The 14,362-nt window shown below is 40.1% G+C and overlaps 2 protein-coding genes across 2 annotated transcripts; one reads left to right on the forward strand and one right to left on the reverse strand.

Annotated features, from left to right (window-relative positions):
- The first annotated feature begins 310 nt into the window (after positions 1 to 310).
- Positions 311 to 1,666, forward strand: EFCAB10 (EF-hand calcium binding domain 10). Its single transcript, XM_086480707.1, has 4 exons — positions 311 to 410; positions 557 to 721; positions 983 to 1,067; positions 1,605 to 1,666. Exons 1-4 carry the CDS (start codon positions 311 to 313, stop codon positions 1,639 to 1,641), a joined length of 387 nt encoding a protein of 128 aa, XP_086336833.1. The 3' UTR covers positions 1,642 to 1,666.
- Positions 1,667 to 2,180: 514 nt separating this feature from the next.
- RINT1 (RAD50 interactor 1) lies at positions 2,181 to 13,105 on the reverse strand. Its single transcript, XM_086480698.1, has 13 exons — positions 12,879 to 13,105; positions 12,526 to 12,767; positions 12,179 to 12,352; positions 11,952 to 12,101; positions 10,638 to 10,794; positions 8,685 to 8,795; positions 8,268 to 8,493; positions 7,536 to 7,673; positions 6,601 to 6,800; positions 5,207 to 5,421; positions 4,359 to 4,539; positions 4,152 to 4,270; positions 2,181 to 2,916 (listed from the first exon to the last, which is right to left on the reverse strand). The coding sequence occupies exons 1-13, from the start codon at positions 13,080 to 13,082 to the stop codon at positions 2,703 to 2,705; spliced, it is 2,331 nt and encodes a 776-aa protein (XP_086336824.1). The 5' UTR covers positions 13,083 to 13,105; the 3' UTR covers positions 2,181 to 2,702.
- Between the last annotated feature and the right edge of the window lie 1,257 nt (positions 13,106 to 14,362).

Below are 14,362 nucleotides of genomic sequence, written 5' to 3' on the forward strand. Positions count from 1 at the left end.
GGAGGGTCAAACTCCATGATCCTTACGGGTCCCTTCCACCTCGAGCTGTCTTCGGTTCTGTGCCGCCCCGCCCTGACGGAAGGAGCCCCCCGCCAGCTCTGGCCGCTTCCTCCCCCACCCTGCCGAGACCCCACGGCCATTTTCTTGCTGTGTTTCCTCCCCCTCCCCCTCCGTGTACGAGCAGCTCCGGCTCTTCCCGCCCCCGCCGCGCTCCCCTCACGCTGCCGCTCGCCAGGGCGGGGTCGGTCAACGGCCGGCGCGCGCGGCGGGGCGGGGCGGGGCGGGGCGCGCCGTCTCCCAGCGAGGCGGGATGGCGGCGGGCGAGCAGGAGGGCCGGGACTACCTGCGGCGGCACCGGATCCCCGAGCTGCTCCACCGCCTCAGCGCGCTGCTGCTCTACCACCGCCCCGGTGCGGCACCGCGACCCGCGGGCAGGGCAGGGCCGGGACGACCCGTCTCGTCCTGGGCGGCCGTAGAGAGCGGGCGTGGGGCTGCAGGGCGGGGAGAAGGGCTTGGCCGGCCTCGGTCAGGAGCTGGTTGTCCTGCTTCGTTGCAGAAAGACCGCGCGAGTTCCTGATCCAGGCGCTGGAAAGGGTGAAGGCTGGAAAACGAGCGGAGGGGGAGTACCCGCACCTCATGGACGAGGCCAACCTGGCCGCCATGTTCGGCTTGCTGGACGTTGTAGGCCAAGGGCACATAACGGCAGCGCAGTACAGAGAAGGTGCGTCTCGCCTGAGCAGCAGGTCACACCCAAGTGTTTGTGTTTGTTTGCACAGGGTTATTAAAATAGTTTCAGAGATACACAGATGCATACTTTAAAAGCATCCGCACATCTGCCAATACACAAACTGGAACCTGGAAAGTTTAAGGTTACATATTTTTAAGTTACATACGTTTACCTTTTGTTATATCTAGGCCACTTTAAGATGTTAAATTACTCTTTCCAAGACTTGCATAGGAAATTCTCTTTCCTTAACTTTAGCTCTTAAAACTTTGGGACTGAGCACTGAAGGTCTGCAGTTTGGAGATGATGAGAATATCACACTGGACGTATTCAAGGAAGAAGTGTAAGTTTAATTGAAAGGGGGTTTCTTGGGTGGGGAATATGCACAGGAGATATTTTACTGAGATTTGATTTTTATTTACAAAGCTGTGTCCTTAAAACACTTGCTGGTTTAAGCTTAACCCCTTCACTTTGCACTGCCCGACCTTGCTTGGCTTACTGGAACCTGAACCAAACTCAGCATTTTCCTCCACCATCTCAGTTCCAGGATCCTCTCAAAGCAGAGCTCTCAGATTACCTACCCCTCAGGTCAGACACAGTCATCAGGTAGCCCGGGGGTTTGAATATCTAGATGATGTTCTAGTCATCTAGAAATGTGAAGCAGTGTTGCCATCTTTGCTCAAGGTAGTAGCACTGCTGTAGATGAAACAAGCTCAGAGTTATAATTTCTTGTGGTCAAGTTATGGTTCTAGGGGCAAGTTTTTTGGTAACTGTTGGAATCACTGAAAGGTAACTGGATGTAATTGTCCTCATTGTTATCAGCGGGAAAGATGACCCTGTTGAGCTTGACTCTAACTAGAATTCTTTTTTTCTGTCTTAGGAAGAAAAAGATGCTGGAGAGCTGGGCTGGGTATTAGTTTGAGCAGTGGTCTGCTGGATGTATTAAAAAAAGGCGTTTTGCTCAATTCTTCTGGTTTGTCAGCTGTGGATAGCTGATTTTAAGCAGTACTCTCTTTTTCTCATTTCCCAGCCCATTTGAGCAAGCAGGTGCGAAGGACAAATGAAATTTTTCATGTTTACCAGACACTGGAGTGGTATCATTTGAGTATTGCTATTCTTAAAAGAAGTAGGTGGTTAAAAAAAAAAAAAAAGTAGAGATCTCTTAGACCGCTGAAAGTGTTTTTGAGTTTCCTCCTCTTTTGTAGCTTACAGGAAGGGGTTGTTACCTGTTGGCTCACTACCAGTGAATAAAATTCAGTTCAAGAGTTGAGCTATTTCTTAAGTTGGTTTTGTTTACTGGGCTTGTGGTAGTGATTTTTTTTTTAAAGGAAAGACCAACTTCAGCAAAATATGACAAGTGTCCACAGTTGAAGAAAGGTAAAATGCTATTTTCAAACATACAATGCAGCATTTGTGCAATTTTTAAGTAGAAACTTCAAGAAGTACAAGAGATGGGTACAGCAAAGAAAAAAAAATTTACTTAGTATAAATAAAGAAAACAAAGTGACATATTCCTTCTTTCTGGGTTCTGTTCATACACATTTATAACACCAAACATCCATTATCTGGGATTTAGAGGTTTAAAACATCTGTGTTTAAGTGAAGGTGGACCAGGTCACAGGGAAGAGCTGTCCATACTATACCCAGGTGTATTTACACTGTAAATACTCTGTACTTGTTAGAAGGGTGTTACAGCCCACAACACTGACAAGGCAGGCACAGTCATTAGAGATGAAGAGATTTAGCTTCTAAATGCAATGGCAAGGGGGCTATGGAAAATAAAGATCTGCACAGTTTGAAACCAAGTCAGTAATGTTTTGAAATTTTTTTAAAACTGTGTACAATAAGGCATAAGATCAGATTAAACCAGTCATTCAGCATACAGTAGTGAAAAAAAAAAGTATATTACAACATATTTACTTATTTCAAAAAAAGCAAAGAAATCTAGAGCAAGTTATTAACCATTTCCAAAGAAATCTTATTTTCCAGTATTTGGCCAACTAGCTCTCAAATTGAGAAGAATTTCAACATCCTTTTGAGCTAATTTATAAACTCCAAGTTCATTTAGTGCTGCTGTTGCAGATGGCTGGTTTGGCGTTAATGTTTCATTTTCTGCAGCTGACTGTAGTACATCCTTCAGAAGCAAGGCAGAGCCAATATTCAGGTTCAGGATAATGCAGGCTTCTTTTATGCTGGAGGGAAAGGTTACATGGATTAATGCAAGAAGCACCTGTGAGGTACCCCTAATTTTGTGCACACAGTGGTGAAAAAAAAAAACCTGTGTGGACTTTGAAAAGGATCCGAAGTATTGAACTGAGAAGTACTGCTTAGATCAAGGCAAAGAGGGTATTTGTTCTTCCTGTCTAAGCCTTTTCCGTTATGTATGTGTACTTCATCAGCATCAGTATTTTGCCTCCCAGTGCTCAGCATGGCTTTTGCTTCCTAAGTTTTTCCACCAGTATTAAAAATACAGACTAGAATTTACCACATGATCTCTCTAGCTTTCCCTAACTACATTCTCCCCTAAGATAATTAGGAGTTTCTTACCCAGTATATTTTAAGAGCACAATTTAACACACAGTTGCTAGAATGTGAACGTTTTCCCTAATTAATACCATTAGGGAGCAAACAGATACCCTGTCTTTGTCACATTGTTTCTAGCCTAAATGCGATACACAGCCATGTCCCTATTACGCATTATTTTTTACAGTTCCTTTATGCACTGCTTCCTCTTAGGCTGGGAATAATATGTATGTATCAGTTACCTTTGTGCAGGTGATGTGCTCAAAAGAAACCTTAAACCTGAAGATGGTACATGAATATTCCAATTCAAAAATACCAGTATATAATCTTTGTCTTCAAGTGTTCAAGAGTGAATGCCATGCTCCGTATTAATTTAAATACTTTTAAGATTTCTGCCCCAATTAGCCTAGGAGTTTACCACTGGACGCTAGAAGACTGTGGGCTATTTAAAAAAGACTAACCACAAAGAAGGCAGCTTCTTCTCATCCCTGAGAGCAACCAGACTGCTATGAAAGGCAATTCTGAGCAGTAACATAGGTTAAAGTCATCTTTCTTCTTCTAACGATAAAGAAAGTCTAGTAAGTTTTAACTGTATCTTTGAGTAGTTTCTTTGGCCCCACTTTTTAAGTCTGGGCTACTTACATTCCTTCCAGAAGTTAATTTCTCTAGACATCCTGACTGCACAAAATACTCCAGAACACATGCCCGAGTCCGTTGCTATCCAAGTACATGCTGCAGAATCAAAACTTTCCTGGCTGTAAACACTGGAAGCATAAATGATCCATGTATTCTAAGAGTAGATCACAACTAACTGTGAAAAAAAATCTCTGTGACGTGTAAAACACAAGCATTTGTCTGGACATTCACTTCAGAAACACCGATATATCAAAGTTTGCCTACTTACTGCTTGAAGTAGTTCTCTGGCCTCTTGCAGTAGTGTGAAAACAAAGGGAACAGGTTTCTACTCATGTCAAACTGGAGTTGTGCTGCTCCTCCTTCATTGAAATGATTTGCCATAATTATCTGCAAACACAAAGAGGTGCATCTACTGTTTATGCCAGTCACTGACACCCACACTGAACTGCATAGGTCACATTTTGCTGACACCTACTTCCTGATATATGTATATATCCACTTTCTCTGCAAGCATTTGCCAGAAAATTTTGAACAGCGAGTGACAGAGCTGCTGTTCCAGTTGTAGCAAGCGGTCTCGTAGGGTCAACAGCATTGGGCAAGCTGTACTCGATAAAGACATTACTGCCTGCTCTGCCTGAGATGGTAAAGATAACCACCTGAAAGAAATTCATATTGCACTGAGGTCATTAAAATGAAATTATTCATATTACAACAACTGAAGTTAAAATTATCCTTTAAAAAAAAAACCTCACCCATTTACAACAGTTCAGAGAGAGTTCTCCTTTCCCATTTTAAATCTAAAAGTAATCCCAGTCTAATGCTATGTTTAAGTTTCATTCAATATTAAACTCATGCTTTAGTTATAAATCTCTGAACATGCCATTCAAGGAAACCCCATCTAATCTAGAAAATCATAGAGTTGTTGTATTCCTTTTGTGAAGTACTTCAGAAATTCTACTCTGGAGCAAACATTCTAGCCCTATGAGTCTCTGAAGACAGAACAGTCATTACAGGCCATTTCATATTAACCCTTTAATGCCACTATAAGGAAAATAATTCTTGTCCAAACTAGAGTGGATCCAGATTTTTTCCTAGGGATTTTAAGATAATATGCCTGCTAATTGTGGAACTACTTTAGAAATATAGCACTAAAATAGTCTTGAAGCAAGCATTAAGAGAGTTTTCCAAAACCTACTACCCTGTCCCATTCTTATTCAGGAAAATAACTTTGCCTATTGGCTATTCCTGCCTTTATTTACCTCAGTATTTTTAACAGGAAATAATACCATAATACGGGAAGAAGAGAAGAAAAGACAGAATCACCTCTCTCTCTTGTACAGCTTTGCAGCATCTTTGACCTCTCTGAAGACATGATCTACTTGACGAGTCAGCATGTCATGTTTCAGGCGTTCCAGGAGGTTAATCATGTCATCAAAGACAGAACTCTCCATCGAAGCCAGCTGCCCTAGCTGTAGTTTACTGACAGCACTACTTTCTGCATGAACCTCCAGTTCAGCCTGCTGTAGCTCCAAGAAGAACTAGAGAAACAAACCCAGATATGAATACTACAAAAAATAATCTTACCATTGGAACTTTCCATTGGTACTTTAATAGGCACGGTTCTAGAAACACTCTCCTGACACATTTAAAATCTTAAAATTTTAAGGTTTTAAAAACACTTTCTTATCTTTCCCCATAGTCCTGATGTACTGAAAAACAAAACACGGTGGTTTAATCCCAGTGATGGAACTGGTATGGGTTTCAGATACAACAGCAGATAGCTAATGGGAACAGATCTGAAGAAATACTAAAAAGGTATTTTAAGATTGACAGCAGAATGCTTAAAAAACCAAACTGATTTTCATTTTTTTAATGTTTGCAAAAGTAAACTAGAATTGTTTTAGTAAACTAAGTGGTTTTAGAAGTAATCGTTCATTAAATCATAAATTTGCTGGGCTGACAACAGCAAGACAATGGATCGAGATTAACATGACATAGCGGTAAGAAGTTGTTGGGTTTGCTTTTAAGCAGATCAAGATGCTTAGACAGACACAGCTATACAACCTGAAGGCTGCTGCCCTATCAAGTCAAGATCATCCTCTGCTAGAGCCACAGTTTCCTCCAAAAAAGAACGTGGAGGCTGCTCCTCTCGCACACAGTGCCATAGAAAAGCCAAGCTGCTGTCAGGTTGTTATATAGCAAAGTAATTCATTCTCAGTTCCCAGTTATCAGCGAGTGGCCTTCCTGAGCAACACCTACACCACGTTGCAACGCAGACACCCGTGCTGAATCCGTTGAAGCTCACCTGCCACAGGAGTAGCTCAAGTGTCGCAGATAGGCTACTGCACGCCCTTCAACATCGATGCTGTTAACACCAGCTCAGAGATCTCCAAAATCAACTCACTAAGTTTTTTTTTACAATACAAAGCATGTAAAAGAGGCTACTTTTTTGTCTGTTCAGATTATTCCATCCCCCAGGCTCTCTTTGCATTTCCCTAGAAAGTTTATAATTAATACAGCTTAGATCTCAAACAATAATCTGTCCTTATCTATATACATCTTTTATTAAATCTGAATTTACATCTTATTCTATTTTTTCAGTAATTAATTCTTCTGAATACTCTTAGATAAACAGTGCCGAGAGTAAAATGTTTGTTATGAAACAAACATGCAAAGCCCATTTTTAATTATTTTTTTTAAGTAAGATAATTACTTACTACATTGTCAGCCCAGTCAGCCAACACTGTTGCTATGTAGTTAACAGCATTAAGGATTGCACAGTATCGGAATCCTAAGGAAGCTCTAGTCTCTTCCTTCATTACTTGAGTTAATCGTATCCTGAAATCATCAACTAACTCCTTCTGTAGGCCCAGGAACTGTAGCTTTCTAGAAGCTGTTGGAAGATTCTTATACCTGTCTGGAAAGACATTAATAAAACGTTTTTAGGTTTTCCAACACCGAATAAAAGCTTTTCAAAAAGAAACCTTACAGACATCTTACTGCACAACCTCACGCCTATGAGAACATTATACAGGATTTAAAACAGCTGACATATTTTAATGATTTCAGGGGAACTACTCGATACAAAGGCTAAACGTGTAAAGGAACGACCTTCTCCCCCCTGCTGATTTCACTAGCATTTTTTGTTCTATTACTTGAAGCAATACGTGATTACATCACGTCATCCAGTGCGGCCCCTAAAGCGTACACGCACAGAGTAAGACGAAGCCATTGAATATGCAATTGTCTCCTGAAAACTTACTTGCTCTTACTTCTGTGCCAAGAAAGCAGATGTTACTTAGTGGCTTCTAAATTGTCACAGATTCAAAAGGAATAGCAGATTTTTTTTGTTACTGTATTGTAACAAATTATAGTCTCTCAAGTATGAACGAGTTTTAATATGCCAAATATCAAATCTTATTTTTTTAATTATTACTCTGTAAACACATCACTAACTCAAGATTATTCATGCTTGAGGTAGTGTCCAAAATACAAAATGAACACGAAAGCTTCTAGTAAATTGCAGACATCACAACTTTGCAACATTATTTGATGACTACTGCTGACAATGCATATTTACTAAAGAAATAGGTTAGCTGAGGTTATGTTACTATTCATGATAAATGAGCGATGCCCACCGATTAATAATTACCTGTTATAACTAACAACAGAGTCATAAAAGTTTCAGCGCAGTCTGGGACTTTCATTTCATCTACGTCAGTGATATCTTTGTATTGTGATATCCACGCAGCCTCTGATGAAAGCATAGAGTCCATTTTCTGAAGAGCAACTGAGATGGCGCAAAACTTGTAAATTGTTTTTTAATAGTAAAAAAAAATTCTAACAAAATCCCCTCTAAAATATATAAACATATAAGCCTTCTCTCTAGTAAGAGTCTGCGTTTTCAGTTATAAAAACTACTGATGACTGGCTTCATACCAAACCGGCTTCAATGTACCTGCATTTGCAATGCTGTTAACAGCTATTGGGGGTTGATTGGCGGTTCTGTTTTGGTTTTTTTAATAGTTGCCTTGCTCTTTTCCAGTATATTTCCTCTTAATTTCTCAAAAATTAATACCCTTCCCCTGTTTCAATTTAAAGTACATCCTTGTCTGCACACACATAAATAAAACATTTGTCTAAAAATAAGCATATGGATTCCATATGACAATCTCTTGGGGGCAAGAGTCCTACAAACTACAGAAGCACTATTAGACCCTAACCAATTTTTAGTCAAAATAATCACACAGTAAAAAAATATGTATGTCTTATGTAGTAGCCCTGTCCAAATGACTTATCCTATTTGAGAAGGCTATTTGTGTACCTATATACATTAACTTTCTGATTGCACAATATAAAGGCCAAAATCCACCGGAAGTCTTACATTTTTTCTCCACTGTTAGCCACCTTTGGAAGCAGGATTCTTCTGACAGAATATGCATGCAACTGGGAAAGCTGCTGAGATAACCGTGAACGCTGTATAACTCTCTCTCAAATAGAAGTACCTCATCCACAAGGTGACAAAAGAGTGTATCATCATACAACAGGCACGGAATATCAGCAGCCAGCTTCTCCAAAATCAGCATTACTAGAGCACGAGAGAATTCAAGCTTTTGAAAGAAAAAAGTGAGTAAAATGTCAGCGATAGGAAGCATTGACACGTGCAAACATGTACCTAACTGCTTCTAGACAGAGTTAAGTCTCACCCCATACTCAGTGACATCAGTGCAAGTGGGCTGACACAAATATCTATCAGAAGCTGACTCACACATTCATATATATAAATCATGAAAGCGCTTACCCCAGCATTCACTGAAGATCCTGCCTTGTCCAGTATTGGCTGGATTTTGTCATCAAGGAACTTTGCGTGATTCCCAATCCACATAAGTACTTGTGTTAAATACCACTCAGGCTTATTTAAAAAGGAAAAGGAAATATTAAATGCATCCAAACAACATTTACTCAAGTGCTACTAATATTTTAAGACAAACTTCTAGAAATACCAGTCTCTTTCCCTGCCTTCTCTTGATCTCCTATCACACAAGTCTTTCACTCTGTTTTACTTAATTTTGATTTTCAAAAGAGCAGTATCAGAGAAGTATTTCTGGATTTGAATTGTCTTAAATGCACCAATTATTCTGTTTCTTCTCAAGCAAAACCTCCATTTTTTATATCCCCCTTCTCTACTGCTTTCTCATGAGGTCCTCTTTTCTGCTTTGCATACTTCCTCCTGCTCCTCTGTGTGGTCTTTATTTCTTGGTACAGCAAAAAGAATGCACTCCTGAGAAAACTCTTCCCAGTAGCTCTGTTCTTACTGTCATTGCACCCGACCTCAGCCCACGCAGGAGGTGGGGAATCTATCACCTTCTCATTTTACATTTTAACGTCTTTAAGATTTTTCAGTTTCCACACCTAAAAATACGGTCTGTAGTTTTTGATGAACACTTCTTTCAATATTAGTGCAAGTGGAAGCAGTTCCTGTTGTCCTCACTCCCAACAGCCAAAGAACCTTCTGTTGAACTGTGCTCACAGTCTCCCACGTTTCGTGGGCCTGTTTCTCATTTCTGCACTGATTTTCACTTGCCTATTGAATTTCATCACTTGTTGGGGTTTTTTTGACAGTCCCTCCCCAGATTGCCAAAAACTCTAAGCCTGTCCTCTGAAATACTTGTCATCCCTTCCAGGTTGATGTCTTTCAAATATTTCACATGGGTATTTTCTTTACTCCATTAGCCAAGTTACTATTGGAAAAAAAAAAAAACAAACCAACACAACCAAAAAAACCAAACAACAAAACAAAACACCAACCCTAATTTGAGCAAGCCCTGTTGGAATATCTTTCTGATCTGACACTGGATTGCCTGTAAACTTTTCTTCACAAGTTTTTTAGAGAAATGGCTGTTCACCTATTGTTGTGAAAAACAAATTTCATCTCTTGAACATAATTTTCCTGTCTGCTTATGAAATAATAATTTCGTTTGTGTCTACAAACACTCTTCCCCACTAACATACGTAACATTATTTTAAAAAGCACTGTAGTAGCAACTATCAAGACTGCAAATATATTTGCATTTTCCCAAGATTGTCAACCCAAACACACAGACTCATGCAACTAAACTGCTACAAAACAGCTCCACACGTATTACAGCAGCGCTACACATTGGAACTTGTTCCAATGATAATTCTCAGATAAAAACCCTCAGTCTTTGAAGATGATTCATACTAAAAGTGAGTCAGTTTCCAACTGGTAAACTGGACATCCCTTGTATGTCAATTAAAAAGTTTAACTCAGAAAACTAACTAACAGTGCCTTTAGACTCAGCACATCTTATATACTAACAAGCAGAATCCAACATTTTCATTCACATGAAGGCAGCAATGCCAAAATGTGCCCAAGTCACAGCTTTGTACAGCCTCTGAGCTCAAGCGGTAAGGAACACAGCAAAACCATTTGCAAGGAGAACAGAGCAAATTAATCAAAACTTCTGAAATGAAGGGAGTCAGTCTAAGATTGTAATAACGCTTTCCAAAGGATCTGGGCAAGGGAGAAATATTGCCTGGCCCAGAGAAAATGCTTCTGCCTCCAAAAGGTCTCTTGACGTCTGTCCACACTTCGGTAGGCACAAAAACTGCAGTTCTGAAGAATCTTAGTTTCAGAAAGAAAAGTGTTAAAGCTGTACAATTTAAATGCAGCAATCTATCTGTTGCTTAAAAAAGCAATTAAAAAAAAAAATCAAACTGCTTTTTCCCCTACCTTGTTTAAAACATTGGTTTGTTTATTTCCAGTGAAATGATACTTGAATCTTTTCTGAAGAGGATTCAGCATGATCTGTATTGGAAGGATAATGGGTGGTGATGGGGGTAAAGAGTACTTTTCTGGCAATTGTTTGCGTTTGGTTAACAGTTCATCTCTAAGTTTGACAGTCAAGGACAAATTCAAGTGTTGAATTCTCCCAACATCATCATTTCAATAGAATGGGTTTATAAAAATGAACATTTCTTAGTTCTACCTCATTGGCTGCAGGCAGTATTATGCAATAAATCAATACAATTCCTCAAACACAAGGGATACTCAAACTATTTAAGTTTATATCATATTTAACACAACTCAGGCGGCTAAGGATTATTTATTCAATGACAACAGAAGTCACTTAAGTCAGTTGGACTTAGGAAACTCCTCTAATTAAAAAAAACCCACAGAAACCCACCATTATCAGTATCAAGCACAGGGGCTGTCCAAGAGACTTGCTTATTCATATGTGTTAACAAAGGATAAAAGATGCCAGAGATTGATAAATGCCATAATGATTTCCCATTTTCATGTAACTGATTAAGTGACCCAGTCTGCCAGACCAGCATTGTTACCAACTCAGGGTTGTGCAGAATGGCCTTGTACCTTCCCACTCCGTGATTAAAATAAATAAATAAATAAAAAGGGCAGCCACAACCCCAAAAATTGCTTGGTTGAGTTTTAGTTGTACTTTATTTAATTCACAACAGAAGGAACAGGATGAGCAGCAGTGCCTTCTGATTAACCGCAAAGGCAGACTACTATCACTGCACAACAAAAATCCTTCTGCAGCATCCCGTTTTTCCAAAGTCTCTTTCTGAGACATGTACCTTTATCGCTCCCTCTTTTCCTTCTGGGATGGGCCACATTAATATGATGAAGGCTGATTTCAAGTAAGCCTATGAAAGGAAAAGTATTAACTCTATAAAATAAAATCTACATCACCATTTCTTTTTATTAACATGGGAAATCTTGCTGAAGTGTGAGGCCTGACCCTCAGGAAACCTGAGCCATCAGCTACCACGAGATCTGATGACTTGGAACTACAATGTCACTAGTGCCAAAAGGGCAACTTTGGCACCTGGCATTTTCTAAACAACAACAACAAAAAAAAACATTCTAATGTTAATACAAAGTAAAATAAATTCAAATTATCTCCTGTCTTTATTGAAAACAAAATTTTAAATAATTCTCCTTAAGAATGTACATTATTTATCATTCTTAAATAAATAGATTTATTAGTCTTACTAAATACACCACAACAATTTAAAAGGATACGAGGTTTGCAATTTCAGAAGCTGACTAAACAACATCTCCAAATTGTTGTACACATCAGGGGCACTGGCTGGTGCAGTAAGGCCAAATGCTTGAGACTGTGGTGGCCCCACAAACGGCCAGCGGAGCTGGGTCAGCACCTCCTCAAAGTCACTGCAAGGCAAAACAGGCACCTCAACATGGACTTACAGTACAACGCAGAGACGAGGGAGTGACAGTGCATCCCCTACCTTGACAATTTGTCCTTAAGAATTTTATGCCAGAATTTAACAGTGGATCTCATAAAAGCAAGAAGATGAGAACAAGATGACTCCTGAAGTTTAATATCCAGTTCTGCCATGAATGCTAGAGTACTGGCTGCCTCTGGAACATTGTTGGTCATCAGATATTGCTGAATGCTATCACTATAAAATACAAAAAAAAAAGTCAAGGCAAAAAATTCATTAAAGATAACAGGAAAGAATCATTTATATATTGAAAAATGAAGATAAACCTTTCTCAAATCTTAAATATTTTAATGATGGGACAAACTAAGGTACCAGTCTCAGAACATACATGCAGTACTCAGAAACTTCACCTTAACTCTTCTATTCGTGAAATCCACTTAAGGTAGGCCAGGTGTCGTTCAATCTCTTCTACTTGACTAATGAGTACATCGAGATCCTCCATCCATGGCTGAGCTTTCAGTAAGTGGCTATTGATTGAATCAGATAGAAGAGCTTCCTCCTCTAGAAGCCGACTCAGAGACTTTTTAGAATCTTCTGCATTCTTTAAGGCATTCTGAATTCTTTTAGGGACTTCTGATGAAACTGTAAGCACCTACATTCACAGAGAAGTATTAAGTATTAATACTTCACTTTAATTTACTTAAATATACTTAATCAATCATACAGCATATTCAGAAATAAAGGGGGAAAAAAAGATGCTTACCTGTTCTTCTAACTGCTTCTTATTTTCAGACAGCTTGTCAATAAGGTTGTCTAGCTTACTCAGAGAATCATAGTCGTTTCCAACTTCTCTTTCCACAAATTCAGAAACATAGTATGGGATATCACAATGATCTAGATCTCTAGTGACTTCTTTCTTTCTAACAGCAACAGTTGCCATGTTTTCTTTTGCTGCAATACTGATCATACAATTTCTAATTAGTCACCACTAAGACAGCACAAACAACTATGTATATACTGAGGACACGAAACTCCATGAAAAGCTGGGAAGTTCAATTTAAATTGAAACCTAAATAAGGCAGTCAAGAAATATACTGCTTTTAGTGAGACAATTTGCTGGCCTAAGCCTTAGCTGAGATACGACAAAATCGTGCTTACACATCCAACTGGTGATTTATCACACGTTAATTACTGAAGAGAACTATGCCTGTTAATGTCTTCCTTCCCCAAAAGTGCAAATTTTATTAAAAATAGTTCCCTCTATATATAGTTTCCACATATGTAACACGAAAAATTAATGAAAAATAGTGGAAAAATATTTTCATAAAATACAATGGAAGGTAACAATGTTCTGCTTTGCCTTTTCATACAGTTTAGGATGTTCCAGAGGTCTCAGTTGATGACTGACATATTCCCAGCCAACTATCCACTCAGGTCTTGCAACAATTAGTAAAGTAAAAGCATCACTGAAATATTTGTGAGAAAAGCCACACAGCATAACAGAGAGTGTAACACTTGCTGATCCACACATTTGGCAGCACCCAGAGAAAACCAGACCTGAAACTGAGAGGATGATCACGTACGGTGAAACAAAAAAAGGCAATGGCAAGTGTTTGGCTAGCTCAGTTCTAAACTTTTTAGTATCACTTTAAAAACAGTATTTAAAAATGAAACGTGCATACTCATACTTTATCTGCTACAAGCCTTTATTAAGTGAAACCCCCTACTAAACAGCCAACCAGAAAGAGTGAGAAAATGGTGCAGCTGATGAGCCAAAGCTGGAGAAGCAATAGAGAGCATCAGGAGGAACAAACCGGGAGACCAAGGGTGTTGCTGAGGAAGAAGTGAATAAAGAAGAGCAGCAGAAAACAGAGTAGTAAGAAGCACCGTGCTGTTGGCAGCGATGCGAACAAGTAACACCGCAGAAGGCTACTGACCAGGCGCTGCTCTCCTGTGACTAGCGGAAAGGATCGGGACCCAGGGGGAAGAGAGCAATGGGGCAGCGGGTGCACCCCCCCCCCCACCTCCCTGCTCCAGCGCAGCCCTGCACCCACCTTCGCCAAGGGCCGGGCCGCTGCAAGGGGCGTTAGGAGGCTCCGCGGGCCCCAGGCACGCACCGGGCGAGGCCCCCGGCCGCCCACCGCCCAGGCCCTGTGACCAAGCAGCCCCTTTCCCCGCCAGCCGTTAACGCCTCAGTGTGGGCCCTGCTCCCCGAGGCGGCGCTTTCCCTCGCAGGCCGGACGGCGC

The sequence above is a fragment of the Leptosomus discolor genome, chromosome 1, assembly GCF_034619465.1.
Source record: "Leptosomus discolor isolate bLepDis1 chromosome 1, bLepDis1.hap2, whole genome shotgun sequence".
NCBI classification, from domain to species: Eukaryota; Metazoa; Chordata; class Aves; order Leptosomiformes; family Leptosomidae; genus Leptosomus; species Leptosomus discolor.

Bases quoted from the DNA above. Each gene is read 5' to 3' on its own strand.
- RINT1 (XM_086480698.1), bottom strand. From the start codon at position 13,082: ATGATCAGTATTGCAGCAAAAGAAAACATGGCAACTGTTGCTGTTAGA. The intron at 10,795-11,951 runs GTATCCTTTTAA...TGTCAAACTTAG, and splicing joins CTTCTGAAATTGCAAACCTC to AGATGAACTGTTAACCAAAC. The intron at 4,271-4,358 runs GTAGGTGTCAGC...TTGTGTTTGCAG, and splicing joins ATATATACATATATCAGGAA to ATAATTATGGCAAATCATTT.
- EFCAB10 (XM_086480707.1), top strand. From the start codon at position 311: ATGGCGGCGGGCGAGCAGGAGGGCCGGGACTACCTGCGGCGGCACCGG. The intron at 411-556 runs GTGCGGCACCGC...GCTTCGTTGCAG, and splicing joins GCTGCTCTACCACCGCCCCG to AAAGACCGCGCGAGTTCCTG. The intron at 722-982 runs GTGCGTCTCGCC...CCTTAACTTTAG, and splicing joins GGCAGCGCAGTACAGAGAAG to CTCTTAAAACTTTGGGACTG.